Below are 10,544 nucleotides of genomic sequence, written 5' to 3'. Positions count from 1 at the left end.
GGCAAAAGTTCTAGTATTGTTTCATATATTATTCTCGGTAAAAATTGAGTGGTTCAGAGCACTTCAATAAATGTGTTGTGTTTACAATAATAGCTCCATCAAAACTTCGGTGAAATGTGTGGCGTTTCAACAAATATATTACGTTTACAACAATAACTCTGTTAAGGCTCTGATAAAAAATGTGGTATTACTCTTAAAATCACTTAAAATCAAAGAGCTCACCCTAGAGACCTTTTTTTATTCATCCAAAAAATAATATTAATAACTGTCATGATACCTTCAACATGTAATTAATTCTGTTCTTATGGCTGTGCCAAAAGTGGAATATTATTTGCAATTTACCATTCTGAATTATTGCTTGTGTAACAAAAATAAGCCCATTGGTCAATACCGGTCTTCCACTAATGATTTCAGCCCCTTTATTTTCTTTGTAAGATTTGAACTCAAAGCTTTATTTGTCTATTTGATCATTTCGTTCAAAAGGGGGCAGTTGTTGACAAATTAATGAGTCTCTCTAAAGTTCTAAACTTCTCTAGATTTGCTTGTGGTGGGCTTAGGTTAATGTAGTTTTGGAATTTAAGATTTATAATTTTAGTGGATTATGGTCCAAATATCAATGGAAGATTTGGTAGGGAAAGGGAAAAGGTATGATTTACTGTTCAAATAATGCTGGTCTTCCACTTTAGTAACAAAAAGTGCCCGTTGTATTAGCAACCTTTTCTGGTTGGATCTGTGGGCTCTTATCTATATATTTTCTAAGTTCTTTTACCTAGCAAAATACTCCTTCTGTTTCAATTTGTCAATTTGTTTTTCCTGTTTGAAAAGTCAAATTTATTAAAAAAGCATCATTTATCATACTCCAAAGGCGGCAGAAGCAGCTTGCTTACATGCTCTACACAATTAAGCAACTGCAAAGCAACATTTTCATCAAATTTTGCATGGACTATCCAAGCAAAATCCATAATAATAATCCTCAAAAGCTAATTCATCTTTTACAAGTACAACGTATGGTTGGCTCAAGGCAACAACTTGCCTATTGTCAATTGCAACAAAAACCATAGGGCAATCCATACAAGACCCTTATTAAAGATTATTGAGAAGGCCATGAAGTATGGTACAAAGAGCATGTCTATTTGTGCCTTTCCCACATCAACTGTTCTCATTTGGACTAGAAGAACCAACTAAAGTAGTCAAGAAAACAAAAGGTCATAAGATGATTGTGATCGACCTCTTTTACCAATAATATAATATTTGAATATGATTGAAAGATGCCTTCAGGCCCAGAATCTCTCTACTGGTGTGATACCTTAAATCTGCAGAGCATATGATCCAAAGTAGCTTCAATGTGTTCTCTGCAATGACATTGACTCTGTCAGAATCGCATGCAACTTCCTAGCCTCTGTAAGAATACATTCCCTATCAAAAAGAGCTGAGACAACAGCAACTCCTTTCAGATTCGGCACACCAATTTCCATCACAGAACTTGCATTTGAAGCACCAATGCCACCAATCGCAACCACAGGTAACTTAGAAGCTACACAAACAGTTTTCAACCCATCCAGACCAACAGTGAGATTGTTTTCCTTCGTATTAGTTGGATATACACCACCGCACCCAATGTAGTCAGCACCATCAATCCATGCCTGATGGGCTTGCTCAGGTGTCTTGCATGATACACCAATGATCTTATCAGGGCCAAGAAGAGTACGGGCCACACGAGCAGGCATGTCTGACTGACCAACATGAACACCATCAGCATCACAAGCAAGCGCAACATCAATGCGGTCATTTATCAGTAAAGGTACTCCATGTGAATGGCATATTTTGAGACACGCTTTTGCTGCTTCCAAAAAATCCTGTGTTTCAGAATCCTTTTCCCTGATAGAGCAAGTCAAATAATGTCAATAACAAAAACATTGTGTTCATTAGCAAAATATCTTGCACAGACAACCTCCTTCATGGATAGGTCAAGCTAAGAAAGTATAAGACAATTAAATTCAAGGGAACCTCCTAAGCTCTTAGAAGAAAGTGAACAAATAACAATGCTATTTCCACTCAGCGACTCAAGTTGAGAACATATAAGAGCAATAATGAAACATTTCAAACTTGTGTGCCACTTATAAATTCATTGAAATTAGAGTAGAAGGCATCTTTTAGCTACTTGTGAGAATTTAAGATTACATTCTATAGTCAGAAGTTGCAGCAGCAGCAATAAATGATTGTTTGAAGCTTGCTACTTAAATTAAAGAAGGATTTAGTTTTTTCTCTTGGGAGGATGTAAGAGTGTGGAGCAGATCACTGAGTTCTTAAACCATAATAAAGCTAGCCAGCCAAACAGCCAATTGATATTCTATTAAACAAGAAAGCAAACTGTAGAAAGTCACATTATATTTGATGTACTTTGTTCAACTAGTCACATCCTAGATCTAAATAATTTCTTTTGTGAAGAGAAATTTGTCTGAATTAGTAAACCAAACTGAGGTTTAGCAAATCACTTGTAAATCTTTTTTTTTTTTTGAGAAACAAAATCACTTGTAAATCTAAATAACTTTTTAAGCTCAAGTCACACTCGATGTAACTTTTTCTCAATGTCACACCACTAGATGAATACTTTTAACAAATGAACTGCCAGATTATATTGTTCCATTACCTTTTATGCTAGCAAAATATCAAGATGATTATAGATTAAGAACTATTTCATCTATAACACGTTCTAATTTCTTTTCTTTTTTCTTTAAATTATACGAAAAAAAAAAAATCTCATACAATGTATGATTAATATGAAATTTGACATGCATCTTAAATACAAAGAGAACTAGAAATTTAACAGTGAGATTGTCAAACATTTGATAGTTATTGAGGTTTTTTTTTTTTTTTTTTTTTTTGCTGAAGATAGTTATTGAGTTGTGTAACATTAACAAAGAGTTACACTAAGTATAACTTAAAACCCCCTCCCCCTCCCTCTCCCCTTCCCCCACCTTTTTTTTTTCTTTGCTAATAATTTTTGAAGGAAAGGAATAGATGAAGGCTTTATAGATGTACCCTAAGCTAAGCTAAGACTGATTCCCATGAAGGCTTAAGAGGTCAAGAGGTGTAAATTAAAGCTGATTTGTCATATATATAGCTTCTTCTTTTTTATTACAACGGTATAAATTTTATTAATGCATTACAAAACACAATAAAACAGCCACTAAACAATACATCAGCCAATAACAGATGAGAGAGATCAAGTCCAAAAACAAATGTTTTCTCATATATATTGAAAAATGCGAGAGAAAGAGAGAGAGAGAGAGAGGCTAAATTGTAATTCTATTAAAAAAGTCAAGAACATGATTTGAAAGGGAGCAAGGCTAAATTGTAACCGATTGTATAAAATAAGTCAAGAACTAGATTTGAGGGGATTGTAGAATATTGCTGAAAATACTTTGAGAATACAGTTGGTATTCACATTGGTAAATTGGAAGATATCACTAGGATTATTGATATGAGGTATAAAGCCTAAACTAGATAAGAATTAGGATGTGACTAGTTGAGAAAGTATATAGAGAGCAACAAACCTCAATTGAATAATGGTAGCACCTCCGTCTATGGCAGCTTTAACAGCATCTGTAATGGAACGGCCCCACCTTTTATTCATCCTAGAGTCTGTAACAGCATACAAGAACAAGTCACTTGGATTAAATCCCACTTGCCTGCATGAATTATGAACATAACTCTTAAGCCTAAGTAGGTGGTCGAAGGGGCCTTGAGGCCCATTTCCAATGGCAATGTCTTTGCTGTAATCCAAAGCCGTCTCGATGTAGTGTTTAGCTACCTGTTAAAAAGATGGTGAATAAGAACTGTATATAGATCCTCCATTTTGTTTAAACTCTCTCTCTCTCTCTCATATACAAAACACAGGCACAGCATCAACAATATGGCATGACAGGAAAATAAAATTAAGCTGACAAACATCAATGTTCAAGCAAAATCCAAAAGGCCAAACACAATTCAGATTTATCTCTCACTCTCTCTCTCTCTCAAACAAAACACAGACACACAGCATCAACAATAAGGCATGACAGGAAAATAAAATTAAGCTGACAAACATCAATGTTAAAGCAAAATCCAAAAGGCCAAACACATTTCAGATTTATTTGACAAACGTTTCATATATTCATTGCCAAACATTAATTCCACACAGCAAGTCTTGTCTCACTGGCTAGACCATAAAAAAAGATTAGAAACTAACAATGTTTCACTAATTCATAAAATGTTGCTTGCTAAGTAGTGCTCAGTGGAGAAAACTCACTTGCAAACCAAAGTCCCTGCATCAATAAAGTAACAGAACTTGGAACTAGAAAACAAAAATTATGTACTTACCTTAACAGCTGGCAGCATTGAAGAGCCTTTTGCCAGCTCAGCCGCTATACATGATGCCAAGCTGCAACCAGTACCATGAGTGTTGCAAGTTTTAATGCGCATAGAACGCAGCTCATGGAAGTCCTTACCTGCACGATCAATTATAAAAATTGAGTTTGTTATTAATATGAAATACTTGGACATATATTAAATTAGAGGAAGCAAAATTACCATTAATTCTGAAGGATTCTAAGTAGTTTAAGCTTACCATCAAAGAAAATATCAACAGCATCCAATGAATCGGGGAGGTCACCACCTTTGACTAGTACATTTCTGAATTCCAAATTAACAGTTTGTGTAAAGTTTAAACACCGCTAATTTTTCAACTAAGATTAATTTTAGCTATTCCTTCCTAGCTCAAGCTAATGCATCCATTTTGTCAAAAAATATTTGCGTTATGAAGCCAAAGCCCATGACATAAGCAAAATTAGCAAATAGAACTATGAAATTCTATTTCTTATGAGAAAAAAAAAATTAGTGCAGAACAACTTAAATGTGTTGGGTTGATATTAGTAGGTAAGTAATATTTCACGCCCATCCCAGCAATAATGTGCAGATATGACAACTTGGTCCTTTGACTCATTTTGAATGTTCAAGTATTACACTTGTTTGGCAGAGCATCACTTGGGATAGATAAATCTTTTCTGGTATGATTGATGTCCAGAAACATAAGAAGACTGTAATGTGTCTATGTAGCTAGTTGTGAAATACAACAGTCAACTAATCAGGAGAGATAGAACTAAAAATTCTAAAAGAATTTTCTAATTACTAACCGTGGGCCCATGTCATGCAACAGTTTTGCAGCAGAACACATGTCAGCAACCGTTTCAAGTTGCTGACCACCAAGTAACGCAGATGCCTCTTTTAAATTTGGTGTGACTATATCAGCGATAGGAAGAAGCTGCTCTCTGCATTTGGGAACCAGAAAAGCACAATTATCAATGACTTCCAAAAGGAACGATTTTGGAAGGAAATAAAAAAACATGGGACTTCTTCCTTTCTTGAACGATTACTATGAATAAGATAATGCAATCATTTCTGATTCAAATTGGCATAGAATTAGAAAATATGGAAAGCTTTGAGAGACAATGGAGATGTGTGAACATGTAAGTGGCAAAAAATAATGTCTATGCAGAGGACTTAGGTGAAAAAGAGAACACACTAACCACAAAACACATAATTGAAAAGGGTGTCCAATTGGCTAATGTGGTTCACATAAAATTTGCAGAATCAGTTGGGAGATCATATCAATTTCACTTAATGTTACACAGAAAAGTTTATCATACCTGAATCCAGCAAGAATGGAAGGACCAGCTAGTACATCTCCACTTGTAGATACCATAACAGGATCAACCACTAAAGCTGCCTTCATTGATAGGACTAAGTCAAATAAAAAGCCTCTAGAATTTTATCTAAAATATTCACCATTAATTACCGACACTACGTTATACCTCGAACTGGAAACTCCCTTAGACCTTGACTAAGAACATTGACAATGCCAATAGAGGGTAGCATGCCTGTCTTCACCTGAGTACATTTCACGATTATGTCAAAATCAATTTATTATTACTAAACTTAACAAAATCATATTTGAAATGATTCTAATTGAACATTGAGCCGAATGTCAGGACAAGTTAAGCGGAAACCCAAGCTGACCAACTCACCACACATCCTACATCAAATTATCCAAAACGTCTAACTTTTTTTTATATTCTTCCATAGTATTATTTTTTGACAAGGAAAGACATTGCTAGACAATCATTTGGAATTCTTGCGAGCAAAATTTTATTGAAAAAGACTACTTCGTGCCAAAAGGGCACGAAGAAGCTAGAAAAGTACAAAGAAAAATCAAAACTATGTACAAGATAAAAGAGACTATAAATCAGAAGGGAGTCAACTTATCCCTCTACTGTATACCAAAAACTAAACCAAATAATTTTATTAAAACATTCAAGATTTAAGTGGCATAAAAGATAGTCATTCTCGTTTAAAATGATGAGGAATATTAAATAGTCACACATAAGATTTAGAATAATCTAATAGACACAAACACGTGAGCTCCAATAATGATAAAAACAGGTCTTGACTTAGTACTTCCCACAAGATTGGCTTGGCATACGACTCATAGATCTAGTAGAAAGTAGAACTTACAGTAACCATTAATTCAGACTTACCACATCAACTTGCATATCCGATAACACAGACTTAAGCTGCTCTGCCACGAAATCCTCAGGCACAACACTTACACCCTGACAATTGCAACAAAATTCACAAACACATGTGCAAGTCTGAGAACTGTCATATATAGGAAGACACCACATTGTAAACCCTACATTCACCGAGATATATGGGGAGAATACAAAGAAATAAGACAATTATAAACTTTTAGCTTTTACTTTTTTTATAAGACAAGTTGGTTTTTAATGTTGTTTTAATCTCTCAACAATTAAGCCAAAGATTTTTCATATCACACTAAAGTAGAATTGAACATCTGTTTTCCATGGACCTAAATAATAAAACAAAATATAATTTCCTTCATCGGAAACAAATGGAGCATAACTCAGAAAGACAATAACAAACAGCAACCTGAACCCCAACGGTGTTCTGTGCAGTGACAGCTGTTATCACAGTGGAACAGTATACTCCTCGCGCAGCACAGGCCTTAAGATCAGCCTGGATTCCAGCACCAGCTCCCGAGTCAGAGCCAGCAACAGTTAATACGTGTGGAATTTTCATCTTCTTAGAGTGATCACTAGTCATTGGAGCACTGTCTTCACGTAACTCCACAAAAATTCGCGTTTGTAAGCTGCTGTTGATTCTTGAATTCGTAAATGGTAAGTTCAAACCCAAAGATTGTTGAAACCCCTGCGGAGCACCCTGCAATAGGTTCAATGCCAAACAATTTCAAAGAAAAGTTTCAGTCCAAACTCAGAACAAGTCTTCAATAAGTCTTAAGGGCACAACAAATTTCGCAACTGCTGAGGTGGCAGTTTGTGATTGATGTGCAGTAAAGGTGATATCAGTGGTGGTCCCATGTGAAAGTAATATATTATAAATCGCAATCTGCCATCTCAACAAGTTGTGAAATTTGTTACGTTTGTAGTATTGTTGATAAGTCTTAGGATACAATCCTTTGTTTGGTTCCCAAGAAACTAAGAGAAACCCTATTTTGTATTTTTAGTTGAGGGGGTGAAATTTGATCCAAGTACAATTTAGTCCTAATAAAATCTCAGAAGTATTAATTTCATCCCTCCATCCAACATGACATAAAATAAATAAACCAATCAATAAATAGATACCTTTTAAATCTTTCCATGATGAAATTTTTTTTTGCAACCTTTTAAATTTCAGCCTTTTTTTTTTAATGTTCTTGAGTTTGGAATTATGTTCGAAAAGAGAAACCAATCCAATTAAGCATCCAAACAAAATAGGAATTGATAAATTACTGATTGTTCCAAAAGCTTAAGCAGCAAAAAATGATGAATTTAATCATTATTCTATGGCTCCCCAACAAAAGTGGGACCTTAAACTTGTGATTTTTCACCTTTTTTAGATGAGAGGTAAAGTAGGTAAAGTGGAGACAAGGTTCGAACTTTAAACTCAATACCATATGCTATGATACCATGACAGATAAATTACCCAATTGGCCAAAAAGCTAAAAGTTTTTAAGAAATGGTGAATTTAAATTTAATTATTTAACTATTATTCTAGTAAATTAATTGAGAAAACCCTTTGAGCAATTCTCGGTTCAGATTCAATATTTCTTTTCGTTTTCCCACATTTTCTTAGCAACCAAACACAGCAGTCTTACCACAAAACTCAACCCAGAAACCGTAATTCTACTATTCATGCAAATCAGTTCTCACTCGATATAAACGCGAACACTATCAATAACTTAATAACGTATTCTTCTTCTTCTTCTTCTTTTCTTTTTTAATATTTTCGTGGAAAATTGACTCTCTCTTTTTTTTTTCTGAGCAACCAAACGGAATTAATAAATAAATAAATAAAGATTTGACAGAAGTGTTTAAAACCAAATAGTTGAAATCAACAATTTAAATTAAAAAACAAAAGGAGAGAATGTGTGTGTTGTGTTCTGTACCTTGTGGGAGAGGAAGAGGCAAGAACTTGAGAGGCCCTGAGTGTAGGCCATGAAACAGGACATTTTATTTTTTAGGCTTGAAACAGTGAAAATCTATTGTCTCTCACCTTTTTTTTTTTTTTTTTTGGTTTATAATTGCTCACATGTACTGTTGTCATTGGAGTAAACTTTAGCTAGCAGTTTTGGTAATGTTTTTCTAGTAACTTGTTTGTATTATTTGAAAATATATATGCGTAAAAAAATATGTTAAAATGTATGTAATGTTGTTTAAAAACTGAAAATATGTTGTTAAACTACTATACCAAACGTGACTTCAATTTTGGAGTCTAAATGTCCGCTATATCGAAAATCGATTAAAGTCTTTGTTGGGCAATAAAAATGCAATCATCACAGTGTGGACTTAAAATTCTATTTTATCTACAAAAAAGTGTCACTTTTATTTGGATTGTGCCAATTATTGAGAATTTATGTTCAGTTTAAAACTGAAATTTCAGTATTGTCCAATTATGATGGTAATAGACACTGGGGCTTTGCAATATATTAGACTTATCAATGTTTGCGTGGAAGATTTTTATTTTATTATATATATAAGGAAATGATGTCTCAATCTTTGGTCATGTTATTCCACTTCATATTTAGAAGACTCTCTAAAAATCTTATTAATTGGTGTAGTTGATTGAACTTAAAGACTTTTAGATTTATATCACGCTCTAGACCAATGAGTCTACCACCTAGATTCCCCCATATAGGGATGATAATGGGGTTAGGGTTGGGGTTATGGCTAGGTCAGACTATGGGTGTTCCATCCCGTGATCCTTTTTGTAGTGGGGAAAACATGTGTAAGGCAAGCCGATTTTTGAGGATGGGTTGAAGATGTTTTACTAATCATACTAAGGTTGATAAGATAAACATGAAATAAAAAATAAAAGAGCGACAACAAGAGTACTATAAGAGAATGTGAAACAAGTATTTTGGAAATGATAATGAAATATGTAGAAAAGATTAATAGATTATAGTTAATATATGTACATAAATGATTAAATTATATTTATAAATTTTTTAAATATATGTTAAATAAAATATGTATATATATACATTAGGAATGGGGTAATCAAAACCAGTCTCCGTCCCGCTAAGCATATTTAATATTAACTAAATCAAGGTTAATTTGATGAGTTACATACATAACCTAAAGAATTTGCTGATAAAACCAGAGTTAAATTCATATAGATAATCAAATTAATATCATAATTTGAGCATACAAAATGATAGTTTGAGTGTGGGTTGGTATTTTGGATAGGGTTGGGCTTGAATTTGAGTGTGTATTGGTATTTTATTTGAGAGTGTGACTGTGTGAGCATGTTGGGCTAAGGGGCTGGCTTTGTCAGTTGAGTGTGTGGGCTTGACAAAGTTGGGGCCCAAGTTTTGTTAGATTGAATCTGGGCTTGTTTTGAGAGAGCTAGGTTCAACCCAATGGGTCACACGGCTTGGACTTAAAAGTTGATAGCGGGCTGGATTTAAGTGTTGATTGGTATGTGGCTTGGCCCGTTAGGTTCACTTGGTTGTGGCTTTGGTCTATTTGCTGTTGCCGGGGATTTTTTTTGGGAAGGCTGACATATAACTTATATAGACTTCAAATCACCATACAATTCATCTTTGAAACAATACAATATATGGTCCAAAGTTTATACATAATAAGTGATTTAAGACAATAGAATATTGGATCAAAGTTTATATCCCTTTTTTTTGGTAAATAGAAGATTGCATAAGAAAAACGAAGGAACAAAAGAAATCTCAGGAGTTAGGACACATCCTAGTTAAATACAAACCATTCAAATCAGAATTGAAAATACTAACTATGTCCACATGCGGAGTGCGGACACAAGAAAAGATTAAACTGAGTTGAACAGCCCCCATCCTAGCAAGCTTATTTGCACTTCAATTAGCTTCTAAAGTATATATCCTCAATACTTGTAAAGTTTATGATTGAAAAAAAAAAAAATATCCTTACAAATTTTGATAATTTTTTTTAATCGTTAAT

General features: G+C 34.0%; 1 protein-coding gene across 1 annotated transcript; it reads right to left on the bottom strand.

The window, feature by feature from the left end:
* Positions 1–906: 906 nt before the first annotated feature.
* LOC142624092 (thiamine biosynthetic bifunctional enzyme TH1, chloroplastic) lies at positions 907–8,605 on the bottom strand. Its single transcript, XM_075797598.1, has 10 exons — positions 8,504–8,605; positions 6,988–7,278; positions 6,576–6,650; positions 5,853–5,928; positions 5,688–5,763; positions 5,175–5,309; positions 4,610–4,674; positions 4,363–4,490; positions 3,558–3,814; positions 907–1,878 (listed from the first exon to the last, which is right to left on the bottom strand). The coding sequence occupies exons 1-10, from the start codon at positions 8,564–8,566 to the stop codon at positions 1,341–1,343; spliced, it is 1,704 nt and encodes a 567-aa protein (XP_075653713.1). The 5' UTR covers positions 8,567–8,605; the 3' UTR covers positions 907–1,340.
* Between the last annotated feature and the right edge of the window lie 1,939 nt (positions 8,606–10,544).

This window comes from Castanea sativa, chromosome 1, assembly GCF_040712315.1.
Source record: "Castanea sativa cultivar Marrone di Chiusa Pesio chromosome 1, ASM4071231v1".
Lineage (NCBI taxonomy): Eukaryota > Viridiplantae > Streptophyta > Magnoliopsida > Fagales > Fagaceae > Castanea > Castanea sativa.
This window is presented reverse-complemented; position numbering and strand designations above follow the sequence as displayed.

Excerpts from the sequence above, each read along its gene's own strand:
- LOC142624092 (XM_075797598.1), bottom strand. The coding sequence starts at position 8,566 with ATGTCCTGTTTCATGGCCTACACTCAGGGCCTCTCAAGTTCTTGCCTC. Across the intron at positions 5,310-5,687 it reads TCCATTCTTGCTGGATTCAG|AGAGCAGCTTCTTCCTATCG; the intron begins GTATGATAAACT and ends TCCCAAATGCAG. Across the intron at positions 3,815-4,362 it reads CAATGCTGCCAGCTGTTAAG|GTAGCTAAACACTACATCGA; the intron begins GTAAGTACATAA and ends TCTTTTTAACAG.